The sequence below is a fragment of the Heptranchias perlo genome, chromosome 1 (assembly GCF_035084215.1).
Source record: "Heptranchias perlo isolate sHepPer1 chromosome 1, sHepPer1.hap1, whole genome shotgun sequence".
In the NCBI taxonomy this organism is placed as follows: domain Eukaryota; kingdom Metazoa; phylum Chordata; class Chondrichthyes; order Hexanchiformes; family Hexanchidae; genus Heptranchias; species Heptranchias perlo.
The window spans coordinates 42312309-42325279 of record NC_090325.1 but is presented as its reverse complement, the minus strand read 5'-3'; the positions used below and the strand labels follow the sequence as shown (position 1 = coordinate 42325279).

Sequence of the window (12971 nt, the reverse complement as noted above, 5' to 3'; positions counted from 1 at the left end):
ATCAGTTCATGGAATGCATTTGCGACAATTTTCTAGAACAGTATGTCGAGGAATCAATTAGGGAACAGGTTATTTTAGAGCTAGTGTAATTTAGATTGTGTAATGAGACAGGGTTAGTAATCTTATAGTTAAGGATCCTCTGGGGCAGAGTGATCATAATATGATGAATTTTATATTGAGTTTGAGAGTAATGTAGTTAAGTCCGAAACTAGGGTCTTAAATTTAAACAAAGCCAATTACATAGGAATGAGGGGCGAGTTGGCTAAGGTAGATTGGGAAATTAGATTAAAAGATATAACAGTAGATAAGCAATGGCGAACATTTAAAGAAATAATTCTCAATGAATATATATTCCCTTGAGGAATAAAAACTCCACGGGAAAAGTGATCCAACCGTGGCTAACTAGAGAAGTTAAGTGTTTGACAAATCTATTAGAATTTTTTAAGGGTGTAACTAGCAGGAGGGTGTAAGGGGGAAACCAGTGGATGTAGTATATTTGGATATTCAAAAGGCATTCGATAAAGTGCCACACAAGAGGTTGTTACACAAGATTAGGGCTCATGGGATGGGGGATAATATGAATTGACGATTGGTTAATAGACAGAAAACAGAGAGTAGGAATAAACGGGTCACTTTTGGGTTGGCAAGTGGTAACGAGCGGGGTACCCCAAGGATCGATGCTTCGGCCTCATCTGCTTGCAATATAAATCAATGACTGAGGTAATTACAAAGGTAATGCAGTAATCGTGGGGGACTTTAATCTTCATATAGACTGGGCAAATCAAATTGGCAAAGGTAGTTTGGAGGACGAGTTCATGGAATGCATTCAAGACGGTTTCCTAGAGCAATACATCATGGAACCAATCAGGGAACAGGCTATTTTAGATCTTGTATTATGTAATGAGACACGTTTAATTAGTAATCTCACAGTAAGAAATCCTCTGGGGAAGAGGATAATATGATAGAATTTCACATTGAGCTTGACAGTGACGTACTTAAGTCAGAAACTAGAGTCTGAAACCTAAATAAACCCAAGTACATAGGTATGAGGGGTGAGTTGGCTAAGGTAGATTGGGAAACCAAATTAAAGTGTATGACAGTTGAAAAGCAATGGCAAACTTTAAAGAAATATTTCAATATTCTCAACAAATATACATTCCATTCAGAAGTAAAAACTCCATGGGAAAAGTGATCCACCCGTGGCTAACTAAAAAAGTTAAGGAGAGTATTAGGTTAAAAGAAGAGGCCTACAATGTTGCCAAGAAGAGTAGTAAGCCCGAGGATTGGGAGAGTTTTAGAAACAAGCAAAGGACAACCAAAAAATTGATGAGAAAATAGAATATGAAAATAAACTAGCAACAAATATAAAAACAGATTGTAAGAGCTTCTACAAGTATGTAAAAAGGAAGAGAGTAGCAAAAGTAAACGTTGGTCCCTTAGAGGCTGAGACAGGAGAAATTATATTGGGGAATCAGGAAATGGCAGATGTATTAAATAAATACTTTGTATCTGTCTTAGTTTGCTAACGATACAAAGCCACACGGGAAAGTATGCTGCGAGGAGAACGCAAAGGGATATAGACAGGTTAAGTGAGTGGGCGAGAAGGTGGCAGATGGAGTATAATGTGCGAAAATATGAAATTATTCACTTTGGCAGGAAGAAAAGAAAAGCAGAATATTCTTTAAAAGGTGAGAGACGAAGAGAAGTTGTTAGAAGGTTTTGGGTGTCCCTGTACATGAAACACAGAAAGTTAACATGCAGATACAGCAAGCAATTAGGAAGGCAAATGGTATGTTAGCCTTTATTGCAAGGGGGTTTGAGTATAAGAGTAAGGAGGTCCTGCAGCAATTACATAGGACTCTGGTGAGACCATGCCTGGAGTCCTGTGTACAGTTTTGGTCTCCTTACCTAAGGAAGGATATACTTAGGGGGGATGCAACAAAGGTTCACTAGATTGATTCCTGGGATGAGAGGGTTGTCCTATGAGGAGAGATTGTGTAGAATAGGCCTATATTCTCTGGAGTTTAGAAGAATGAGAGGTGATCTAGAATCATAGAAATTTACAGCACAGAAGGAAATCATTCGGCCCATCGTGTCTGTGCCAGCTGAAAAAGAGCTATCCAGCCTAATCCCATTTTCCAGCTCTTGGTCCGTAGCCTTGTAGTTTACGGCACTTCAAGTGCATATTCAAGTACTTCTTAAACGCGATGAGGGTTTCTGTCTCTGCCACTCTTCCAGGCTGTGAGTTCCAGACCCCCACCACCCTCTGGTGAAAAAAATTCTCCTCACCTCTCCTCTAATCTTTCTACCATTACTTTAAATCTATGCCCCCTGGTTATTAATCTCTCTGCTAAGGGAAATAGGTCATTCCTATCCACTCTATCTAGGCCCCTCAGAATTTTATACACCTCAATTAAATCTCCCTCCCAGCCTCCTCTGTTCCAAAGAAAACAATCCAAGCCTATCCAATCTTTCCTCACAGCAAAAATTCTCCGGTCCTGGCAATATCATCATAAATCTCCTCTGTACCCTCTCTAGTGCAATCACATCCTTCCTGGAATGTGGTGGCCAGACTGTAAGCAGTACTCTAGTTGTAGCTTAACTAGTGTTTTATACTGTTCTAGCATAACCTCCCTGCTCGTATATTCTATGCCTTGGCTAATAAAGGAAAGTATCCCGTATGCCTTCTGAACCACCTTATCTACCTGTCCTGCTACCTTCAGGGATCTGTGGACATGCGCTCCAAGGTCCCTCTATTCCTCTACACTTCTCAGTATCCTACCATTTACTGTGTATTCCTTTGCCTTGCTTGTCCTCCCCAAATGCATTACGTCACACTTCTCCAGATTGAATTCCATTTGCCACTTTTCTGCCCATCTGACCAGTCCATTGATAGCTTCCTGCAGTCTACAGCTTTTCTCCTCACTATCAACCACACGGCCAATTTTTGTATCATCTGCAAACTTCTTAATCATGCTCCCTATATTTAAGTCTAAATCATTGATATATACCACAAAAAGCAAGGGACCTAGTATTGAGCCCTGCGGAACCCCACTGGGAACAGCCTTCCAGTAACAAAAACACCCGTCGACCATTACTCTTTGCTTCCCGCCACTGAGCAAATTTTGGTTCCAACTTGCCACTTTCCCTTGAGCTTATACTTTTTTGACCAGTCTGACATATGGGACCTTGTCAAAAGCCTTGCTAAAATCCATGTAAACTACATCAAACGCGCTACCCTCAACCACCTTCTTTGTTACCTCCTCAAAAAATTCAATCCAGTTAGTCAGTCACAACCTTCCCGTAACAAATCCACGCAGACTGAGCTTGATTAATCCAAGCGTTTCTAAATGACGATTTATACCAACCCTCAGAATTTTTTCCAATCATTTGCCAACGCCAAGGTTAAGCTGACTGGCCTAATCTCATTGAAACATATAAAATTCTTAGAGGGCTTGACAGGGTAGATACTGAGAAGCTGGTTCCCCTGGCTGGAGAGTCTAGAACTAGGGGTCATGGTCTCAAGATAAGAGGTTGGCCATTTAGGACCAAGATGAGGAAAAAAATTTTCACTCAGAGGATTGTGAATCTTTGGAATTCTCTACTCCAGAGGGCTGTGGATGCTCAGTTGTTGATTATATTCAAAACTGAGATCGATAGATTTTTGGACATTAAGGGAATCAAGGGATATGGGGATAGTGCGGGAAAGTGGAATTGAGGTTGAAGATCAGCCATGACCTTATTGAATGGCGGAGCAGGCTTGAGGGGCCATATGGCCTACACCTGTTCCTATTTCTTATGTTCTTAAAATTTCAACTTAACAATCCAAAATTGGATTGTGAAATTAATTTTTTTAAAATATAAGTTACCTTGATGGATTCATGGGTAAATGCATCACTGAGTGTAGTATTGAGCCACATTGACCGCGAGATTCCTAAGTTCAAGCACCAGTCTTGTGCTGAGCTAGATAATTTGCAAGGGCTTCTCGGTGCCATGCTCAGTCGAATGCTGCCTTGATATTAAGGCAGCCACTCTCAACTCTCCTTTCGCATTCAGCTCTTCCATGTTTGTATCAAAGCTGGGATGAGGTCTGGCATTGAGTGGTTCTGGCAGAATCCGAACTGAGCGTTAGCGAGCAGGTTATTGGTGAGTAGGTGTTGCTTGATGGCACTATTTATGACTTCTTCCATCACTTGGCTGGTGACTGGGAAGAGAATGATGGACTGGTAATTGGCCGGGTTAGAATTGCCCTGCTTTTTGTGGCTAGGACATGCCTGGGCAGTTTTCCCCATTGGTCAATTAGATGCCAGTGTCATAGCTACATTGGAACAGCTTGGCAAAGGGAACACCTAGTTCTGGTACACAGGCCTTCTTCACTACATTCAGGATGTTATCAGGGCCCATTGGCTCTGTGTCCAGTGTATTCAGTCGCTTTACTAATGTTATGTAGAATGAACTGAATTAGTTAGACATTGGCATCTATGATAGTGGGAACCTCAGGAGGAGACTGATCAGAATTGTTCACTTGGCACTTATGGCTGAAGACGCCTGCAAACACTTCAGCCTTTTCGCTTGCATTCGTATCTTGGCTCTGCCAAGGTTGAGGATGGTGATATTCATGGAACCTCCTCTTCCTCTTAGTTGCCTGCTTGTCTACCACCATTCTTAACTGGATGTAGTAGGGCCACAGAGCTCTTCTGCTACTGTTGGTTGTAGGACTATTTAGCTCTGACTATATTCTGCTGCTTTTGGTAGTCAGCATGCAGCCAGCCCTGTGTTGTAATTTCACTAAGTTGCTGCCTGGTGCTGCTCCTGGCATGGCCTTCTACAATCCCAATTGAACCAGTGTTGATCTCTGGCTTGATTGTGACTGAGGAGTGAGGGATGTGCCATGCCACAAAATCACAAATTGTGGTGGTTTGCAATTCTGCTGCTGGCAGTGGTCCACAGCACCTCATGGATGCCCAGTTTTGAGCTGCTGGATTTGTCCTTATTCTGACCCACTTAGCATGGTGGTAGTGCCTCACTACACAATGGAAAGTGTTCTCACTCTGAAGACAAGACCATGTCTTCATAAGGACAGTGCGATGGTCATTCCTACCAATGCTACCGTGGACAGAGATGTCTATGACAGGTAGGTTGTTGAGGAAATTGCTGAGGAGCAGGGCTGATGGAAGGGTGAACAAGTGTGTTGCAGATAAAATGGTCCTTCTAGAATGCTTAGATGGGAGGAAAAACAAAAATTTGCTTGCTGGTGGGATCAAACTGCAGATGGCAGAAATATTGGAAGACGAACAGGCAGATGCAGAGGCTAATGGGATAGAAAGTGAGGCGAGAGACCCTACCATTGTTAAGCAGGCAAAGGAAATGAGCCGGACACAATCAGGGGCCTTGCAAACTACATGAGGGAAAACCTCAGTTTAGTGAAATTTCCAAAACTCTGGGCCAGAAATTAGTCATCAGACCCTTCCCTTTTCAGTTCTGAACGGGTTTTAACTGAGACAGCAACCTTTCAAGTTGCTAACACACCTGTATATTTTCAGTGCTTTCGGATTTTAATGCAGATTTCCAGCTTTTCTTTTCATGTCAATTGTATTGTCAATTATTTGGCTTTTATATGAGTGTTTATGAAGGGAGGTTGGGTTTACCTTCTGTGTTGCTGAATATGTCACACTTGATGACTGCAGGTTACCTTAGTAATTAAACATTGCTCTTTATAAACAAGCAAAGTTTATGTTAAGGTTTCAGTCATGTTCTACAGAAAATGAACACTTATTTTTATTGTTCGGACCAAACATCTACTGGGCAATTAACCATTAGAAATGAGTACAAATCCAGACGAGGAATTCATTAATCTCAAGTTTGGATTGTTCTAACTGACCGTGCCAAAATTAAGCATTTAATTGTCAAAACTTGCATATTTATTTCTTTTGGAACTTTTTCTTCTACATCAGCTAGGTTAGCAAAAAGAAGTGCCAAAGCAATCTTGTAAGGTTTTTAGTTCAGTCTCATGGGCTCAGGTTGTGGTGTACAATTTCACTTCATAAAAAAAAAATCAGTTTAAAGTTGGCAGAGAATACAACACATCTAATGTTTTCCTCCATTAAAAATAGAAGCTTGATCAAACAGGATATACAAAAGCTGCTCATCGTTCAAAAGGATTCAAGTGTTCATACATGCTCATAGATATAACATTTAGCACAGCAAACAGGGATTTAAGGATTGACTAACAAAATATTGTCTTTCTCAAAATCCACTTGGAAAAATATAGTTAATGGCACATAATACTGACTTTTGAGACCCGTTAACCTTGGATGCATTGGTGTGTAACCAATAATTAGGGATTTTAAAAAAAGGATAAGGTGTTCTTCATTTTCTCCCTAGCTCTAAGAGTACAGAAGGGAGCTCCTTTCTCATTCTGCACTGATCTATGAGAGAGGCAGCCAGAGCAGACTTTCCCCAAGGATTGTTTCTCTCCTTCCTGTAGTGAAGCACCTGACCGTTGTTTGGTTGCATCCCACAACATGGCTGTGATCAAGAACTCAGAAGAATGGAGGAAAACATGGTACCTTACATTCACATTTTGACTGCAAAAATACATTTTCTTCACGATTCTGAGTAGATTGTAAATGGATTATCTCTCCAGACAGCATCAGTATGGAGTCATACAGAAACAAAAACCCTAAAAGCAATTCTACCAACTTTACAGAAAAAGGATGTGATTTTTGAATTATGCACAAGAATATCTTGATTGCATCTGTGACATTAATACGAATAGATTTTTTAAAAATATATCCTATCAATAAATGTGCAGCTGCTGCTATGTTCTTGTGTGGTCTGAAAAGGGTCTGAAATAGAAGTCTCAAATAATTTGGCTGAAAAACAGTTCTATGAGGAAATATTTATATATACACACTGTATATTCCATTCTTGAGCAGGAAGAGGTGACCGAACAGAATAAAATTCCCTTTGCGGCCAAGGAAACAAAAAGCTTTTTGAACGAAAGAGGAATGTTTTTTTCTCATTTGAAAGTTTGTGGGTTTTGTGGTTTTTGTGAAATCTATACACAAATGCAATATGAAGTTTCTACAAATGTTTCATAGTTATTTAGTGTGAACATGCCATAGGAATGAATACTCAAAGTATCAATTCTTTTTCTGTCCATTTAGAACCAGGCTACTTGTCATATCTTTGGTCTATTAAAATCTAAATAAGCTTAGGAAGAATTTTATGTGCCACGTTACATTAAGCATTTCAATATTTGTTCTGCCATAGATCATTCAAATAGAGACCACACATGCATTTCGTATCAGTAAATCAGTACATGCTGTGTTTGCTTCAGTAATATCATAAGAAGCCTTTCTAAAAGTTTAACTGCAAAATGTATGACAATGCATCTGCCACACATCTTATCATGAATCCTGACAGAAGTGTTCTGAAATATGCACAAACATCCTAAATATTTAAATTGAAACACTACAACCCAATTATCTGTAAGAATTGAATCAAACTGTCTTTTTAATTAGAATAAATATACTCTATTTAAGACATGGATGTATTTAATTGGATTTTCTTGAAAGTAATGTAATCTTTAATGCAAAAGTGTTTAAATGCTTTATTGTAAGAAGAATACCTTTTCCTGAATAACTTTTTGGTGCCTAATTTTTTGTTTCAACTATTCCAACAGTTAGTAGATGTAACCTTTGTAAACTCAATTTTGTACCCATTTAGAACTGTATTACAAATCTGCAATAGATTGCAGGAAATCGGCAAGCATAAATAGCATTAAGTGAGACTGTAAATGTCATTGGTGGAAAGCAACCAGCCTGGTTGGAATAGTGGAGATGTCAAAATGCACAAATATTATGGAATGTTGCTCAGTTGCCTTGGGGAATGGGTCAAGGGAGAAATTTTGCTGAACATTCCTTTTGAAGATTAAATAAGTTGGGCAGAGTCTATAATAGGTTGTACATCGTGTGTGGAAAGTGCAGGCTTGACCAGCCAAATTGTCTTCTCGATTCTATTAGTACTTTTGTATGAAGCACTGCATCTAAATTCTTAGATATATTGTTATAACATACAAGTGTACCCTCAGAGTAAAACATCCAGAAAGAATTAAGCTATCTATCTATATTAGTGAATCTCCCATGGTTTACATGAGCATACATGATTTTGTTGCATGCAATGTGTAATATATTATAAGGGCCACTGAGTTTGTGATTGAATAAGTTAAATTGCATTTCTATTAGTGCATTGTGAGAGTATTAATAGTATTTTCAAACTCCAGTTCCATGATTGAATTGTACAAAATGTGTGCACAGTGAGGAATCTTCTCTAGTATAATGAAGAATGTATTATTGTATTGGTATATTTTAAGTTTGCCAGGAATAAAAGAAATACTGGTTAGAAATAAATAAATGATTGTAAAATAGAGTAAATGATATAGAAATTGAACCAAAATGATTCTAAATGAAAAAGATGAAAACGTATATTGGAAGATGTTATGCAGTTGTAAAGGTTTATGAATGAAGGGAATTGGAGTTATAATGGGCAATAATGCAGTCTTACCACCATCAGCACATCCAGAGAACAATTTTTTTTTAAATGAAATAATACTGAAATGTATGTACAATGTGTACAGTATATCATGTGTAGATAATTTTTATATAAGGTATATATTTAATATAATTTGTTAAAGCACTTCATAGAATCAAAGAGCAGAGGAGGCCGCCATTCGGCTCAATGTGCCTGTGCCGGCTCTTTGAAAGAGCTATCCAATTAGTGCTCCAAGTTGGAGCATTCATTTAAAAAACATTTTCCACTTAGAGGATGGGATTGGGTTTGTTTGTTATGTGAATGTGAAGTTGGATGCGTGATGGGGAAGTACAATAATGATGAGTGTTTTTGTAAAGGACATGTTAGTACTTGAGGAAAGGTATAAGTGCTCCATGGGGGGTGGTGGGTGCATCAAACATGTCTGAAGGGAGTCGGGGGAGGAAAGGAAGATGGGAGTGGTAACAGCCAGCAGCAAGTGTGGATCTGGGCACTCAGTAGTAAGAGGCAAATGGAGGGGGTCGAGAAGAGGTAAGACACAGATGCTCAGGGCAGCAAGAGGAAAAGAATGGCTACTCGGTGTGGGCAGTCGAAGGGAGCTGAAAAGGCAAAGGAACTGGCACTTGGGGGTAGCAAGAGACAATAGAAGTGAGTGGGAACAGGAAATTGCAGAGGCATTCTGGTTAGTTGAGGGTAGACACAGTAGAAGGGATCAGTGCTGAGTGGGGGCAGGGGGAGATGGTAAGATGGAACAAAGGGGGAACGCATGGCTGCCTGGAGTGGCGAAGGAAAGAGTTATAAAGGATAATTCTTCCCTTCCATTCTCCAGTATTGAAAGTCTATAGGGCTTTCAAAATATAGAAAGCCTTGCTCTATTTCAACACTAAACAATGCTGCTTAAAAAATACAGAGTTTTCCATTGCAGGGAATTCTCTATCTGACCCCATGCTACCAAAACCCAGTTTCCCTACTGTCAGCCAATTTTTTTTTTAAGTATTCAAGAAACTTAAAGCTAATTCCTGCTCAGAGGAGTCCAAGTGGGGTGGTGCCATGAGTACACAGCCAAAGAACCACCTACTAACTTGAAGACACAGGTTAGAAGGACTCTCATATTGCACACCTACTATGGAGACAGGAGTTTGAGGGCTCAAGCAAAAGGTATGGGAAATTAGTAGGTAAGTTCAAGCATGACAGAAAAAACATGGCCAAAATAGGCATAACAGTTACAGGACAATCATGCTACACTCAAGACTTTTAATATAACGTATAGATAAAAATTAATTTTATTAAGTAATGTTATTAAGCGAGATCAAATTATTCAAAAATTGTGCATCTGAATTCTATAAAATGCAATTGCATTGTTTAATGGAAAACTAATCCAATAGGAAATTCAGGAGAAACTTCTTTACCCAGAGAGTGGTTAGAATTTGGAACTCGCTACCACAAGGAGTAGTTGAGGCGACTAGCATAGATGCATTTAAGGGGAACCTAGATAGACACATGATGGAGAAAGGAATAGAAGGATATGTTGATAGAGTTTGATGAAGAAGTATGGGAGGAGGCTCGTGTGGAGCATAAACACCAGCATGGACCTGTTGGGTCGAATGGCCTGTTTCTGTGCTGTACATTCTATGTAATTCAGAAATCTTACAGTTGAAAGATACAAGGTGGATACATACTGCGTCCTTGATATTAATAGGGCACTTGTGTTCATACAGAAGTTGAATGATGGAAATAGAACCACTTGTAGCTAGAAATTAAAAACAGTAAGTTAGTACTGTGTACTTATGCATCATTGGCATCAGCTTATGTTTAATTAATAAACCAAAAAAAAAATCACATTCTCATTTTATGCAAGTATGAGACTGAAATCAATGGGATAAATTTTCCTTGAATAAAATTGTGCCAGATTTTTATATTGGAAAATGGCCCAAAACCCATTTGCTTGTCCAGAGAACTCAACCATAAGTATCAGTTTTTCAGCTCATAAACACTAATATTACAATAAAGTTATCGTCTAAACTCTTTAAATGGGTTGTTGTCACTCTGCTCCATGGAATCCCTCTGCAAATCCTTTCAATTCAGTTTCCCTGCTGCCTATAATATTGAGACAGTAGAATACACCTATGATACCCTTTGTCACTGCAGCAATCTTGTCCTCTCTCATCACCATCAGCCATTCTGTCCTCCTACAAAATCTCTCCTTTGTGGTCCACCTCCATGCTACTGCCCTAGATTGGATGGAAAATTGGGCACATACCCGAATTAGCAACATGTGCTCCTGCACACAAAGCTCTATGCCGAGTACTTACGGTGAAAATTTAACCCAAGGAGTCTTTGGCTCATCCTCCCATCCTCTCCCCCTTCACAGCATGGGTGAGGCTGATCACCTGGAAAATTGCTGGCACCATCCCACATCCCGCCATTTCACGGCGGAGTGCATTTGAACCTGTGGCGCTGCGATGCAGGTCATGAGTGAGATATTTTAGGCTGAAGTTATACTGCACTTTCTGTGGATGCAAGATATTTTCAGGTACAGAATACAAAAGTAATAGTGTAACTCAGGAGTCAGGTCCCAATCTAACTTCCAAAAGCACCAAAGCTAAACAGTACGAGAGCCCCTCCAAGAGGCATCACACGTCTTTGCAAAGGGTGAAGTATATTTCGAGTCCAGTGTGAAGTCAGATTGAAAAAAGTGCTCAAGAAGACCATTGGACCTCTGATGAAGGCCAACAAATCTCCACGATACTTTATAAACAAATAGAGTCTTTTCAAATGTTATGAGAAAACTGCACTCTAACACGAGGCTGCCTCCTGGTGAGCTTAGTGTGAGTTGCCAGCTATGTTTCATGCTTTACAGCTATTATTCTTAAGCCAGAAGCATGGTCTTTTTTCCCCGATTTTTTCTTGGGATGTGGGAGAAACTGGCAAGTCAGTATTTTCTGCCCATCCCCAGTTGCTCTGAGGGCATTATAGTATGGGACTGGAATCACATGCAGCCAGACCGATTGGGTTGGCAGGTTCCCTTTCCTTAAGGACATTAGTAAGCCAGTTGAAATTTTACAACAATAATTTTTCTGGTGCCAGCCCACAAATTACCAAATTTACTGAATTCAATTTCACAATTTACTTTGGTGGGATTGAACTCCTGACTTCTGGGCTCATAACGACTATGCTATGGAACCCATTAATTTGCATTGTATTCTGAGGTGCAGATGAACCAACTCCATTGTGCTAAGTGTGTCATTAACATCCATTAACAACCATTTAGATCTCATATGTTCATATGCAACATTTGCATAAGGGGAAATTTTAACTCTCCCAGATCAATGCGAAACATAAGAACATAAGAAATAGGAGCAGGAATAGGCCACACGGCCCCTCGAGCCTGCTCCGCCATTCAATCAGATCATGGCTGATCTTCAACCTCAATGCCACTTTCTTGCCCGATCCCCATATCCCTTGATTCCCCGAGAGTCCAAAAATTTATCTATCTCAGCCTTGAATATACTAAATGACTCAGCAACCACAGCCCTCTGGGTAGAGAATTCCAAAGATTCACAACTCTCAGTGAAGAAATTCCTCCTCATTTCAGTCTTAAATGGCCGACCCCTTATCCTGCAACTATGCCGTCTAGTTGTAGACTCTCCAGCCAGGGGAAACAATCTCTCAGCCTCTATCCTGTCAAGCCCCCTCAGGATCTTATATGTTTCAATGAGATCCCCTCTCATTCTTCTAAAATCCAGAGAGTATAGGCCCATTCTACTCAAACTCTCCTCATAGGACAACTCTCCCCAGGTAAATTGGAATCAAAGATTGGCAGGCAAAATTTGTAATTGAACAGTGGGCCGCCTTTAAAGAGGAGATGGTTCGGCTACAGTCTAGTTACATTCCCACGAAGGAGAAAGGTAGAGCTCCCTGGATGACAAAAGAGATAGAGATTAAGATGAAGCAGGAAAAAGGGGCATATGACAGATGGCAGGTTGATAACACAAGTGAGAACCAGGCTGAATATAGAAAGTTCAGAGGGGAAGTAAAAAAGGAAATAAGAGGGGCAAAGAGAGAGTATGATAATAGACTGGCGGCCAACATAAAAGGGAATCCAAAAGTCTTTGATAGGCATATAAACAGTAAACGGGTAGTAAGAGGAGGGGTGGGACCGATTAGGGACCAAATAGGAGATCTATGCGTGGAGGCAGAGGGCATGGCTGAAGTACTAAATAAGTACTTTGCATCTGTCTTTACCAAGGAAGAAGATGCTGCCAAAGTCACAGTAAAAGAAGAGGTAGTTGAGATACTGGATGGGCTAAAAATTGATGAAGAAGTACTAGAAAGGCTAGCTGTACTTAAAGTAGATAAGTCACCCGGTCTGGATGGGATGCATCCTAGGTTGCTGAGGGAAGTAAGGGTGGAAATCG

The 12971-nt window shown here is 40.0% G+C and overlaps 1 protein-coding gene across 4 annotated transcripts in view; it reads right to left on the bottom strand.

Moving 5' to 3' along the window:
• Positions 1-12971, bottom strand: part of rai14 (retinoic acid induced 14) — a 280091-nt gene that overhangs the window by 62754 nt on the left and 204366 nt on the right. For all 4 annotated transcript variants that reach the window (XM_067984243.1, XM_067984235.1, XM_067984260.1 and 1 more), the window contains one exon: positions 10233-10303. In XM_067984243.1, coding sequence (XP_067840344.1) covers positions 10233-10303 — 71 coding nt within the window. The remainder of the gene's footprint in view (positions 1-10232; positions 10304-12971) is intronic.